The sequence below is a fragment of the Chrysemys picta genome, chromosome 8 (genome assembly GCF_011386835.1).
Source record: "Chrysemys picta bellii isolate R12L10 chromosome 8, ASM1138683v2, whole genome shotgun sequence".
Taxonomy (NCBI): Eukaryota; Metazoa; Chordata; order Testudines; family Emydidae; genus Chrysemys; species Chrysemys picta.
In genome coordinates, this window is record NC_088798.1 from 64,036,233 (window position 1) to 64,051,304 (window position 15,072).

At 41.5% G+C, this 15,072-nt stretch overlaps 1 protein-coding gene across 30 annotated transcripts in view; it reads left to right on the forward strand.

Annotated features, from left to right (window-relative positions):
• Positions 1–12,022, forward strand: part of PRRC2C (proline rich coiled-coil 2C) — a 121,733-nt gene extending 109,711 nt beyond the window's left edge. For 22 of the 30 annotated variants that reach the window (XM_065554667.1, XM_008162853.4, XM_065554673.1 and 19 more), the window contains 4 exons: positions 1,862–1,965; positions 6,055–6,181; positions 7,241–7,477; positions 10,170–12,022. In XM_065554667.1, coding sequence (XP_065410739.1) covers positions 1,862–1,965; positions 6,055–6,181; positions 7,241–7,477; positions 10,170–10,430 — 729 coding nt within the window. In that variant the 3' untranslated portion in view covers positions 10,431–12,022. Of the gene's footprint in view, positions 1–1,861; positions 4,481–6,054; positions 6,182–7,240; positions 7,478–10,169 lie in introns of those variants that run through there. The other 8 variants (XM_008162858.4, XM_008162859.4, XM_065554678.1 and 5 more) reach the window with 5 other exon arrangements.
• Positions 12,023–15,072: the final 3,050 nt, after the last annotated feature.

Below are 15,072 nucleotides of genomic sequence, written 5' to 3' on the forward strand. Positions count from 1 at the left end.
GTACAGCACATATTAAATAGTAGGAAAGATTCTACCAGAAATACTCGCCTTCACAATTGGAGACGATTTAGTCGCTGGTGTGAACTCCAGGAGACAGTCCCACATTCTGCCCCACTCCTCTTGTTCTGGAGTACCTGCTACATCTAAAGAAAACAGGGCTGTAACTTAGGGCAGATCTACACTAACCCCCCAATTCGAACTAAGGTACGCAACTTCAGCTAAGTGAATAATGTAGCTGAAGTTCGTAGTACCTTAGTTCGAACTTACCTCGGTCCCGATGCGGCAGGCAGGCTCCCCCGTCGACTTCGCATACTCCTCTCGCCGAGCTGGAGTACCGCAGTCGACGGCGAGCACTTCCGGTTCGACTTACCTCGTCCAGACAAGACGCGATGAGTCGAACCCAGAAGTTCTATTTGCTTGCCGCCGAACTACCAGGTAAGTGTAGACCTACCCTTAGTTCTCTCAAGGTTTATCTGGCAGTCTTTAACAGCCTTTCATACCACTATTGAGGGGTTCTCCCTGTTTGCTCAGCCAACATCTGCAAGGTTCATGGAAGGCCTGGGAAATCTCTCAGTGAAAGTCCCTACTTCTGTTTGGAACCTTTATTTTGGTTCTTAAGTCTTATAAGTCTTCCCTCTAACTGATGGCAACCTGCTCTTTATCGGATTTCTCTATGAAAACAGCCTTCCTGGTTGCTAATATCTCAGCCCACAGAGTCAGAGAGATGGGGCCTAATGGCAGATCCTCCTTTCACAATTTTCTACAAGGATAAGGTTTCCTTACGTCTGCATTCCAAGTTCCTTCCTAAAGTGTCCTCTGAGTTTCATCTGAATCAGATCATTTACCTGGTAGTGTTCTTTCAGAAACCTCACAAGTCCAGTGTGGAGACGGTGCTCCATACTCTAGATGTCAGATGAGTGTTATCCTTCTATGTACATAGGACTAAACCATTTAGTAACTCCACTAACTGTTGGTTTAGTTTGCAAACAGATCAAAAGGCTCTGCTCTTTCTACCCAAAGGCTTTCAAAATGGATTTCTGGGTACATTACAACCTGTTACACTGCTGTGAGCATCTCAATCTCCTGTTGGTGTGTCAGCTCACTCAACAAGATGTCGAATGTCCCAGTTGCTAAAGTCTGCAGAGCTGCTACATGGTCTTAAGTACATACCTTCTCCAGACACTCTGCTTTAATCGATGCCTCCAGATCTGATGCAGTAGTTAGCAATGCATTTCTTTCTTCTGTAATTGACTCAACTCTGAAGCCTCCCCCTCTTGATGAGGCTACTGCTCCACCTGAAGTGGAGCACTCATAGGGACACTACTTATAACAGTTACTGCACAGAGTGAGTAACTTCTTTTTTGAGATGTGTCCCCTTCTGGGTGCGCCATTACCCATCCTCCTTTCCCTCTGCTTCAAAGTTTCCTTCTGAGACTCAGCAATGGAGAAGGAACTGAGGGCGGGTCACCTGTACAGCCTGATATAGCCTCAGCATGGGGCTTGAGGAAATCGGTAGCACGTGCACAGGCTGAATGGACACTGCTAATAAAAATCTCTAATCGGAGACACGTAGGGCACATGCTTACCTAAAGTTGGAGCTTCGATAGAGAGACACATCTCAAACTACAATTATTGCACAGGGTGAGTAACCTCTTTCCCTGTCATGAGGAGTAATTGCATGCAGGGAAGGACAGCCGTGTGCTTGGATGTTCTTCGGTTGCAAGCAACTATTTTTTTCCCCCCATCGTAATAGCAGCCTGGATAGAATGGGCTATTTGTGATTGTCCTTATAAGTGATGCACTTGTGTTAAACCACAAGTGATGCATTTGGGCTAAACTGCTGTTAATAATTTTTCTCCAGATGTCAGAAATGGATCTTAAGGCCTTTGGAAGCGGCATTGATGTTAAACCAGGAACTCCACCAGTTACTGGTAGAAGTACCACTCCAACCTCCAGTCCTTTCCGGTAAATGAGCCTTTTTAAGCTCAGAATTTCATATAAAATCAATTCTATATTAAGTATTGTAACTAGCTGTTTGCTCATGCACGACCAATCAATTCTTTGAAAGAGATGAATGTTAATGGGGGAGGGTGAAGGCTATGAATACTTCAAAGTGATAATGCTTAAACACTCAACAATCTTAGTACAGCATTACAGTATGTCATCAGGTCCGCTAACGGTTATGCCAGAAGGGTACTGCCCTGAAACATGAAGATTATTTTTTTTAATTTGTGAATGAAATTGAAATGACACTGAACAGTTTTTAGAAGTGATTCCTGGGAGCATAGTGGCGAAAAGACACACATTAGTGACAGAAAAGACTTTGGGATGGCACTGGGATAGGTTTTAGAATCTATTCAATTTAAGGGTAGAACTCTCTTACCTGCACTGAAGGTTGTCATCATTACCTAGGGCATAAACTAAAGCCCTTCTTAAAACCCCACGCCTTAGAAAGTAAACATAATGACAGCAACTCTGATGGAGTCTTTCACTTCAGTGCAGGATTTACAAACTGTTCTTAAACTCTGAAATTAGTATGTAGACTGGCTTGCAAGTTTATTTGGCTGATGTAGGGAAAAGTGTAGCAGATTTTGCAGGAAAATTTAATAAAGTTGAGATTTATGTTGCTGGTACACCGCTTTTTGAGACTGCTCACAATGTTATTTGAGGGGAAAGCCTTTAATAGAAAAAGCTAGAAAACAGGACATACTGTAACTATCTATGGCTACTAGGAGTTAATGAAAAATCTGAAGTACTTTGTGGGTTTTTTATTGTCCATCTGAACAACTGAATTTAAGAAATCTTACATGAATTGGTATTACATCAGGCCAGAGATTTCAAAAGTAGCAAAAGGAGAGGACCCTCTTTATTTCATATTAATCTTCTGGTATGTGAAAATTTGGAAATTACTAAGAACCAGTAGGATTTTCCACTCCTTCAACATACAGGGGATGAAGATTGTAATGACTTCAGACTGTACCTCTCCATTACACTTCCAGGAGAGGAAGAGGTTTTGGTTCTGGAAAGGTTTTTTTTTCCAGTTACTAGGCCTGAAATAGATTGTATTGTAACTCAGACTGACTGCATCTGGAGTAAGGAGAAGGGTATATTTTCAGAAACTGAGGCGGCAATGAATTGCAGGCACTAAAATGTTTTAAAAAACAATGCAGAAATAGAGCTAGCAAGTTCTGAAGATTTCAGAGGAATGTAAACATACAAGAAGACTACAAATGAATTGTAATTCAGATTCACTTTTGCACAATGTGGACATCTCACCTGTATCAGCCCTCAGTGTTTTGTGCGCTTTATTTAACAGGAGGTTATATTTCTTTTAGTTGTTCCATTTTACTTGACTGTGGTTTTCCCCCTTAATGCAATGTAGGAGCTCAGGTGGATCCCCAATGTTATGTCAATTGGTGAACAACCTCAAAGCATTTTTGTATTGACATATTCTGATTGTGTCCTGGAAATAAGTATATCTTAGTCCCAAGCATTTGTAAAACCTAATGTCACTAGTGTTGACGCAGGCATGTGCTACTACCTAGGTCTTTGCTGAATGTATGGCCTGTAAGGGCAAAAGTCTGGTTCTGAATGGAGCCCACTTAGTCTCAATGTGCCCTTAATATCTAACTACTTGGATTTTTTTTTAAATAGTCTCAAATCATCCCAAAGTTTTTTTGTTTGTTGTATAATATTGTGGCTATAGAGGTTCTGAATGCATCCACACATGTTGGTACATAGCTTGTTGACATCAAGATAGCTGAAATTTAGTGGGCAGGTAATTAACCTGCCATATATATTCTATTCTTCACTTCCAAAATCCCTGCTTGGTTTCAGTCACTGAAGCTTAATATTCTATTAGATTACAATAATTGTGTTAAGATGCTTATGTACAGAATCCGTTGTCTGGGACTGTTTTAGGGTTTTGTGCGAAGAGCATTTCTGCTTTCTTGTTTTTTTGTGTGTAACACAAGGTAATTTGTTTTTATTCAGAAATAAAAAAATTGTGATTACAGTACTGATTCATTGCCTGTATCTTTGTAATTGTCTATCCTTACTCATGTGACAGTTCTGAAGCAGACAAAACTCCCATTGAGAGGCTTGGGAGTTTTGGCTGCATCAAGACTATAGGATTGGACCTATAAATGTATGTATATTATTTCATAATTACGTACTCAATTGGGAAATGCCAGAGCTAAGTGCATATGCACACACTTGCTCTTCCCCCTTGTGTGTGTGTGCGCGTTTGATGGTCTTCAATTATATTGTATTAAATACAGTACTACCATATTTTTTTCTTACAAGTTTAAGAGTATAATGTTCAGCATCATGTTAGTAATCTTTTTTCTTATACAATTATTGATTTAATAGTTCATGTGTATCCTAAGAGTCATGGGGAAAATGTATACAGTACTATGTTTGAGCATTTGCCTATTAAATTAAAAACATTTAAGCCTTCAGCATTGAAGTGCAACTTTAATTTTGACATTTCTGATTTTTATTGAATAATTCCAGTTTCTGATCGAGCGGCCTTTTAATATTATTTCCTGAAACCTTCCTGATAGGGATGAGGGGAGAGACTCTCAAGGGATTTTCAGTTCCCTGCTTAGCTTAAGGTCTTTTCAGCAAGATAGAAACTAGTTGCTTTATACAAAGGAGAAAATACTAGCTACACAGTTTTCTAAGCCATCTAAATTTGTGAGTAGCTTCTTTCCACTATGGTAATTGGACTGAAAATTTTGTACCTTCTGTAGTTAGAAAATGGACTACTCGAGTTGACAATATCCCTTGAATTGTACTTTTTCAGTGTTTAATACAGATTTTGAATGGAAATTCCAGTTTTTCATTGCAAGAAGATTTTGATGGGGTGAGGAGGGAGAAAATAAGCATCTGGAGCATCTGTCTTCATGACACCAATATTCTGATGGGTTGCAAAGAAAAGGCAGTTAATGTGTAAAATCAGGAAATATTTGAGAAATTACTGAAATGCCCTGTCCCATGCACTTTATGGACTACTGCAGAGATCCCTTCTCTTGGACACCTTAGTAGAATCCAAGGTATATTGATGGAGGCCTCGGGCCCACTCATCTTCATTGGGCCAGCGGGCAGATGGGCTGGAAGACCCCAGAGAGCCACGGAGTTGTAATAATTTAAACTTGTTCAGGTTGAAAATTGTAGGAATAAACTGACTTAAACTAATAAAACAATTCGGGTGACTTAGTTTAGCTGTGCACACGCACACGCTCTGCATCAGTGCTCATGTAGCAATCTTAACAAAAATATATTGCACATGTTTAATATATGATATTTAAAGCAAATCAAACCCCATTTCCTCACGACCGAGGCCATGCACTATTCCTCGGTGAAGGCTGTTGCATTGTCAAAAAATCAACTTTCAAACTTCATCTGTTTCGGCTTGGCTGTTCAAAATGTTACAGAAAAAATGGTAATGGAGAGACATGGTTTTTCTTCTCACAAAAACTAAAAAAAATTCATCCCACACCTGGAGAACTTCAGCCTGAAAACAAAAGTTTCAGAAAGCTATGAGCAAGAGAAAAGGTCAGAATGGAAACAATTAGGGAGCATCAACTGCCTGCATGTGTATGTGGTGCATGTCACAGGCCCCAGTGCTGAGAAGCCTAGGATCTGAATCAGACAATACAAAGGGAGTGGAATGGGCAAAAAAAAAGGGGGGGGGGAGGAGGAGGAGGACCTGGCCACACACAGCAAACAGTCTTGCTTACTGAGTCTGAGATAGTTTATAGTGGGGGCACCAGGTAAAGTCTGTGATCAAAACATTTACTTTCCTTCTGTGTTCTGTTGCTCATTCTGTTCAGTAATTCTGACTCCCAACTGTTTCCCCTTTGGATTGCCATATTAACTTGCTACCGCTCTGGCTTCATTTGCCTTGAGGATCCTAATGATAGTTGCTAGGGAATATCTGATACTAGTTTTCCTTTGAGCTCAGACTTCAGCTGGGAGGTGCTAATTACAAAAGCATCCTTGTGATGATAGCAATGTCTTGATTCTAATTGGTGTTGGTTTCTTTTCAAGGGCCGCTTCTACAAGTCCTAACAACCAGTCCAATAAAATGAACAGCATTGTCTACCAGAAGCAGTTTCAGTCAGCAGCTGCTGCTGTGAGAATGACACAGCCATTTCCTGCACAATTCGCACCCCAGGTGGGAAACTGATGGCTTCCTGAAAGCAAACTTGCTTTTCTATACCTCAGTTAATCCTGTGACTTTATAACTCTACTCACCTGTGGGCACTGTTTCTATTTTGGTGGGTTAAAAGTATAAGCCCTAAATTTAATAAAAAATGTTGTGTATCAAGCAACTGAATTCAAGTTAAATGCAAACTTGTTGTTAACCTTGCTAGTTAATGCAGGGTTTCTGGTGTTTCATGCATTTTAATTTTCAGGGACATCGGCGCATCTGAAAGTGAGGCACTTAATAGCATTAGGTTGAGTAGTTCTAGTACAGGTAGGTGCCTTGCAGGCTTCCCCACACAGCTCCAGACAACTTCATTTCTATACACACTACTATAGGGGAGTGGGGGGGGGGACTTAGTATCTCCGAAGGGTCCCAGTGCATATTTAAGATTCTAAAAACTTAAGCAGATTCCTAGTCGTTTGTCTGAGATGCAGTTCTGAAGTATTCCAAAGTATGATTTATTTTTAAAAAAATTCCAGTGAACACCTAAAAAAGGTAACTGTTCCAGATTATAACTGGATGTCATTGAGCCACTGGAGAGAAAATGATATATGCTGTGGATAAGGACTCTTTGGGATTCGTCTGTTTGGTTTCAGAATGTTTGACTTAAGGATCTCTGTGTCTGTTTTTTTGTTTTGTTTTTTTTTTTTTGATTGATTGAAGGGTTCACTAAATGCTGCCAGGTGCAGGGAGAAATTTCTCACTAGTGATGCATTAGGTGCTGCCTTGCTAGGGTAACATGCCTTAATTTGGGGGGGGGTTCCCCCACTTTTTTATGTAGAATTTTGAGTTGTTAGGGCACTTTAAGCACAACAGCATCATTTTGGGGGTTCTGTTTTTTCCTAGAATCCAAGCATGGCCTGTCTTAACAGAGAAAAAAATCCCCCTACTTTCTTGACATTAGTTTAATGGCAGAGCAGGCATGTTTTTCCCCCTCTAAGGAGAAGCCAACATATGATCTAGTTGGCAATTTTCTAATGGCTAAATGTTTTTTGTTGTTGTTGTTGTTGTTTTTCCCCCACTTAGATTCTCTCTCAGCCTAACCTGATCCCTCCATTGGTAAGAGCCCCACATACTAACACCTTCCCAGCGCCTGTTCAGAGGCCGCCAATGGCACTGGCTAGTCAGATGCCACCTCAGCTGACCACAGGCCTTATGAGCCACCCTCGTTTACAGCATGTAGCCAGAGGTCCTTGTGTATCACTATCTGGAGTCAGAGGCAATCAGGCCCAGGCTACGATGAAGGCTGAACAAGACATAAAGGTTAGTATTTTGAACAGCAGTGCTGTTAACACCAGTTCAGTCTTGACAGCTCATAGGGCAAAAATGTGTCTATGAACCATGTCTTACGATGCCTCTGGACCCTTAACCACTTTATCCAGGCCTTATGTCTTAGTAGAGACTAAAAACTAAAACTACCCCCCCACACACACCCCTTTTAATTTTTTTTTATTAAAGAATTGCAACTATAGTGATTGGCAGCAGGCTTCCATTCTCAGGTGGTTTTGTGACCAATGGCTCCATGAAACAATTATCATTCTTGAGGGAAATCTGAGGTTTAGGCTTCAGGAGACTGCATCTTTTGAATGAGATGTAAAACCCAAGGTCCTGACTATTAGTGGTCACTCAAAGTCTCTTATAACCTTTGTTTTGTTTCGTTTTGTGGGGGGGGGGAAGTGTAGCCAGATGAGCCCCAAGTGTACTGGCCAACTTCCAATTTTGGTAATGTGGCCGAATTATATTTTCCCTATTTCTCAGTTCCTGTTATAAACTGTTTCAACAGTTGGCATATTCCACCCAAGAGGTGGCTGCATTTCAGTAGTAGATGATGTGAATCAACATATATAAAAACTTGTAAAGCACTTTGGGACCCTTCATGCTGAGGCAAGATATTTCCTGAAGCAGATGCAATGGCACAGGGAGTCTGTGTGGGGACACCATAAGATTATAATACACTTTACACATCTGCATGTATTCTGCAGAATCAGTTACCCATGGGGATAGCACTTCATCTAAAGGAACTCTTCAGTTGTGTTGCCATTTCCAGTGTCTGGGTGTAGAAGTAATGTAACAAGCTTTTTTAAAAAAAAAATAGGCTTTTTGGGAGATGTTACTTTCACTGTCCTTCACTTAAATTGTAGATATTTTTAGTTTGTAAGTAATTACCTATATAGGGCTACAGCTAGTCCAAAATTCTAACAAATTAGGCTTAATGTTATCCAGAATTGACTAGTCCTTAATCCGTCTATAAAATTTGCTCCTAAATTAGGCCAGTCACATCTGAGTTTGCCCTCAAAAGACAGCAAACATAAATCTTACATAGTCTTGTTTTTCTCTACTTCCCCATATACATTCTTTAAATGATTATTTCACATTCATTGCTGTCATTCCTTGTCACTTGTGATTAAAGCATTCAGACATCCTGATTTAGCTAACAAACAAATCTGCACAGAGGAGTTTTAAGTCCCCATGCTGCTTCATTTAAAATGCAACTATTTCCACAGTCCGTTGGTCCATCAGTAATAAATATTAATGTTGGTTGCATTACTTGCATGAAAAGTTGGTTAGTCATTACAGTAGAGTAGACTGGGGGCTGGGATTCTTGGGTTGTTTTCCCATTCTTACACGGAGGGAAGGCAATCTGTCTCTGCCCCATCTGTAAAATCAATAGAATACCTATCCACAGGAGTATTGATGCTTAATTCATGTTCAGAGTGCTTTGGGGTCCTGCTTATAAATGCATAGCATTCTTGATAGCATATTACTTTTGTGTTGTACAGTGGACTTGCTTGCAGAGGGCCTGAGGAGTGCAACTCCTACTGGAGTTGAGTAGCACTTACATGAGCAGTCCCTTGACTTTAGTGGGCATTTGTATGAGTGCTGCTCAGTGTGAATAAGGGTTATAGAATCATGCGTTAATCGGGATAGTGCTATTCCTTGCAGAGAAAGGAGCGAGGGTAAAGTTGCAGTTTGCACCGTGTGACCAAGTGGCTTAAATTACATACCTTGTAAGCCTGGGAAAATGGCAGTACCTGAGGCTATCGCTGTAGCGCTGCTAGTGCAGACTCTCTAAGCCAATGGCAGAAAGCTCTCGCATTGACTTAATTACTCCAGCCCCCACGAGCAGTGGTAGCTGTGTCGGTTGGAAGAAGCTCTCCTGCTGTCCACAGTAAGCCAGTGTAATTTAATGTCGCTCAGGATGGTGGCTTATTCACACCCTGGAGCAACATAGCTTATACTGACTAAGCTGTAGAGTGTATCTATAGCCTGAGAGAAACCGTAATTAACCCAACCTAGGCAACAGCTTCTGTGTATTGTGAGGGGAGTGGTGGGAGATCTTCAGGTGTGGGGAGAATTTGAATCAGGACATTATGGCTGTATTGGCACTGTAGACTTTCTGAAATTCTCCCACTGTTGCTCTAGTGACAGTGGAATGGTTGGTGTTGGCCAGTTGCCAACATTTTGCCGCTGTCACGTAACCCTGCTCAGAACAAGTCTAGAAGATGCAATGACAAAAAGCTGGTCTGCACTTGTACAACCCTTGTTAGTACTGACAGAGTCACAATAGTACTAGAGCAACTGGGTGACAATGTCAAAGTTCCCAGCGTCAGGCAAGGCTGGGGGGGCATGTATTAGGGGCACTTACATTAAGGGCTTGCATGTTGTTGAGATGTCTAACACTTATTTATAATTGAAGATTTTTTGCAGTTTTCAGAGTTTCTAAACATTCCCTAAAAATAGATCTTGGACTTAGTGGGATCCAGGTCAGCAAAATGTTTCCAAGATGGAAAAGGTGTTTGGGGAAGAAACTAAAAGCATAGCAAGATGTTGCCCTTTGGGGAAATCCTGATCGATCTAATTGGTCATGAAACTTTTTAAAATGTAACCGCCACAAGAAATAAATACCTTTATCTTAACGGTCTATCAGTAAATGTGTTGTTTTCCCTTTTTTAAGGCGAAACAGAGAGCAGAGGTTCTTCAGTCCACACACAGGTTTTTTTCTGAGCAGCAACAACCGAGCAAACCAACAGGAGGCAAAGCTCAAAAAGTGGACGAAAGTGGAAGCAAACCTGCTGAGGCAATGACGGATTCCTCAGGGGTCTGCCAGGACAAAGTGGAGGAAAAGCCCACCCCTGCGCCTGCTGCCACCACAAAACCTGTTAGAACTGGACCAATCAAACCTCAGGCAATCAAGACAGAAGAAACAAAATCTTAGACTGTGTTTCTATGAAGCTGGGGGGCAGGGTGGGGTGAGATATGACAGCAGCGTGAACCCGTAGCCCAAAGGGCAAAACAATAGTCTTCTATCCCTTCATGGCTCCAAACCGTATAAAGGGAGATAGACGCTACTGGCATTGACAGACATAAACAGCTGCAGGTCCAATAAAGCTCGCAGTCTCTTTGGGCTTGCAGCTTCTCTAACATAGCATGAGGTCTGCCTTTGGTAGAGTGTATGTGCGTATATTGACATATACATCTGTATGCCATCCAGATACATAATGGGAAATAGCACAGCAGGGGAGAAGGAGGCTGAAGAGCTGGGAGGATGAATACTCTTTTATTCATGCTCTGCTGTTCTTCAGCTGCTATTTCATCTTTTATAAGCTGTCTCTCTCCAATCATGCAGTCTGAAGACAGTGCTGGACAGAGTAAGGTGTGTTGTTTTTACTTCTTTAGTGACTTGAGGCTGCTGTTTTGCAATAAAGAAATGGGAATTAATATAATTGGCAAGTCACCTAGAGTAGCTTATCCTTCACCACATGGTATCTAAAGTAATAGAACACAATTAGTGACATTGACATTGTGTCAAATTTCCCTAAAAAGGCAGTGTTTGACTGCTGTTGCTTTTGTTTGATATGATGATGTATTTAGCTCACGACAGTCAAGTGTCGCTTGGCACACACGCTACTCTCTACACCCATACCCCCTCAGACATTCACCCCTTGGATTTAAAAGCCTAGTTGCATTAATAGTCAAATGAGTTCTGTTCACTTCTGTTTGGCTATCCTTGTATGAATCCAGTAGTCTTTAACCAGTTTCCAGCTTTTGTCTGTATAGAGCAATGAGCACTTAGAACTGTGCTGCTAGATTAAAGAGAAACTTTATCAGAGTAAAGAGAACCTTATCTAAAAAGGTGCATTCTTACGTCAGAACTGCATCGCACCACCTCCTTGCCCACTGTGTGCTGGAAAGTAGAAATCAAGTCAAATAATGCCTTTTTAATTGTATCCTCTATTATTATAGCTGTAGGACAGTACTGTATGATACTTCTGTGAATGTAAGATATCCTGTACCTGCTTATGATATGTAGTAGTGACTGTGCTATACCAGAGCTGTTTTTAATAATGTTTTCTTCCAGACAATGATTGAGAAGCTAATAAAAGGCACCAGGTACCACATCAGTAACAGAATTTGCTGTTTTTTTCTGGGATTTTTTGTTTTTTTACTTTTTGGAAGGAAGTATGCTGAAAGTCTAATGTGTATAATTTTGTTCAGATGACTGCAGAAGCTGGAAAGGCTGTTGCTGCTATTGATGCCTAGTGAATCGCTATTGGTTATCTTTTTATATAAATATATATATAATTTGAATTTTTGGAAACTTTAGCTGTGATGTCAACTTTGGAAAAAAGTATCCCACTTGTACTGTGAGTTGGCATTGTACAGAAATTAACAGCCATATTGGTCTAGAAATGTTCAACTTAATTTTTTTTCCATTTGTACAGGGGTAATACACTGTATTAAATATGTAAGGTCTTATTTACATGGGTTTGATTACAGAAACTAATAAAGTATTCTCTAAATAAAGTATCCTGGTAGTTTTATAATCCATTAGTCTACATGCTTACAGGCAAAAAAGAATGTGTGAGGTATCACTTTTGCTGTATGAATGGCATACGTTATGGTTTAGGAAGAAAATTTATAGCAGTTGAATTTCTTAAACAGCTTATATATGGACAACAAGGCTTGCCTCCCTCACAGTCCATTTCTCTCCTATTAATCCTCCAGTGAAGAGCTAATGGGACATAGTTTAGCCATACCTGATCAGACTTAGTTTATCATTTCATGTATCTTGCCTCCAGCACTGGCCAATATCTGATGCTTAAGAGCATGAAATAAACCTCCCATAATGCTTCTGGGCAATTGTGCACTTCATGGAGTAAAATAGGAGGTGAGAATTCCTTTGACTCCCATAGGGATCAGGTCATAGCCTGTTTAACGACAATTCTGGTCGTTCAGATACCGCAGTCATTCATAGTGACAGACCATTAAACACAAGATCATGATTTGCCAGGTCAAGCAGGAGAGGGTCACGATATAAACACGTGTTCTAGAGTAGTAAAAGAAGTACAAAAATTCCAACTACATTACTTATTTCATTTCCCCAAACTGCTGTAATATGAAGGTTTTCTAAATTCCGGCAGCCAGTTCACCACTACACAATCTACCTTAAATGCATGAAAATGTGCCATTAGCTGACATCTTTGGAAGCCCTTGTTAGGAGTATAAAGCAAATATTCACTTTTAAACCCAGAAGCTTTGATCATTCTTAGTGTTTCTAGTGTCATCTTCAGCATGGTGTCTGACTACCGAGATGTTCAACCCCTTTAACCCTGCAAGTTGCAACATCCTTCCCTCCAATGCAGACAGCCAGATGGAACTGGCATCTGAAACACAAGGTAATTAAAAAGAACAGGAGTACTTGTGGCACCTTAGAGACTAACAAATTTATTTGAGCATAAGCATCCCTAAAATGATAGTAAATTAAACATACGTGTATGTTCTTTAACTGGCCACTAGAGTGTGCTCTTGCTTCATAATTACCTGGAAATGTATTGATTTATCTTAGGGTCCATCGCCTCCAAAGAATGTGACCAAACTTCAGAATTAAGAAATAAGCCAATAGCCAGATTCCAGCAGCTGTTTTTGCAGAAGTTGATGGCCTGTTCTGTTACGCCATGTTGAGGTACTGGAGGAAAGTGTATGGAAGGATTGGTCTTCCCTGTACCCAAAAGGAACCAGACTGAAGGCCATGGCTTGGAAAGAGTTTAAGTAGAAGCCGGGAGAAGGTTAGCATATGCAGAGCACTTCCAGTGGGGCATGTAACTGACAAGAAGAGCCAGCAGTTCAATAGACCTACAGCAAAAGGGACTGAGGACACTAAAGATGCAATAACCAGCAGACAAAAAGAAGAGTGGTGTACTAGTTTATACATCTCTTCCTCCTGCTAGTTATGCCTTTCAAACATATGCAAGTGGGTATGTCCTGTTCAGCCATGGGGCTTGCATGCAACCGTGGTCACAAACGATCAAATTAAAAATACTGTCATGGCAAATTCCATAGGAGACCAAAGGTATTGTCTCCGTACAAAAGGGTTCGCCCAGTGCAGTTATACCCGCAAACCCTCCTTGTGGAAGCGCAGCTTATATGGGCAAAGAGATTTTTCCAAAACAAAAAAACCTATGCTGGCAAAGGGACTTTTTTGTCAATATAACTGAGTCTACACTAGGGCATTTGCGGGCATAGCTTTAACAGGTAGGAGTGTGATTGGTTTAACAGTGGTGTGATTTAACAGATGGGTGTGAATTTCTCTCTTCCCTGTTGTAATGGGCGCAGCTATGGCTGCAAAACTTTTTGAGTATAGATCAAGCTAGAGGTTTAAATTTTCAAAAGCACCCACGTGATTTGTGAGCCTGCTTCTGACTTCAGCTACGTCTACATGAGGAGCGCTTTATTATACCAGGGTCTTAAACTGACAAAGTATGGCTAGTGTGGATGCAGCCATACTGGTAAAGCTGTGTTTTGCAGCTTAATAGTAAAACCACCGCCACCATCCCCCAGGAGTGAAACAAGCTATCCCGGTAAAAGCTACGCTGATATAACTGGGTCTATGCTAGCAGCTTCTGCTGCTGGCACAATGATGTTGGTCAGGGATCACATCTGCTCGTGTCCCTGACTGACAGATGTGCTGGCAGTAGTCTATCATGTAGCCTTAGCCTCCAAAGTCACTTAGGTGCTTTTGAAAATGTCACCCACCGTCATTGCTCAGTGTCACAGGTGGTTCTCCGTGGCAAGGTCCAGATGAGCCGTATCTCCTTTTTAAAAGTGTTTTGGCTTTTAAAAGGGGCCACAGGCCTGAGCAGACCCATAACCAAATGTTCTGACCTTTGAACACAGCTCACTTGTGGCTAAAGCTGCCCCTCAGCAGCAGCAGCCAGGCCAGCCTGAAGAATTGCCTCTGCTAGAAGTGGTGGCCTTGCCCACTGATTACAGCAATAGCAGTCCATTTCCACAGCACCCGGTTGCAATAAGATGGCCAATCAGGGAGACGCTGATGGGTAGTGAATAGGAGTGAGAAGCAGCCCTGCGAAGTGGAGGCCTGTTGACATTGCAAATCTCTACCCTTGCAGGTTTGCCTGTTTGCTATACATTTACTCTGCTGGTTGCTGTTGCGTAGGGACCCTTGCTGAACAAAGCAGTTATTGCTCCTGCACAGTGATAGACCTCGAGATGTGTTCACATTGCAGGAGCTGGGGTTTGTCAGGCTAGAGATTCAGAAACCAGATCTAGGGAAGAGTCCCCCAAGTACGGCAGTAAATCTAACTGTGTGAGCTTAGCAATGGTAACTGGGTGGCTCCTGGCGACAGGGTGTGGCCTTTGAATCTGAGCAGCACTGACATTCAGCAAGTTCAAGTTTTCTAGAGTAAGGAAGGATCACATTATGGTTAGGACACTTGTGTGGAGTTAGGGAGACAAAGATTCAATTCCTGGCTCGACAACAGGCTTCCTGTGGGTCGCAGCACCAGCAGTAGGCCACAGTGCCTCTTGCTGGGTAAGTCACTAAGGCCCAGGCCCTCAGA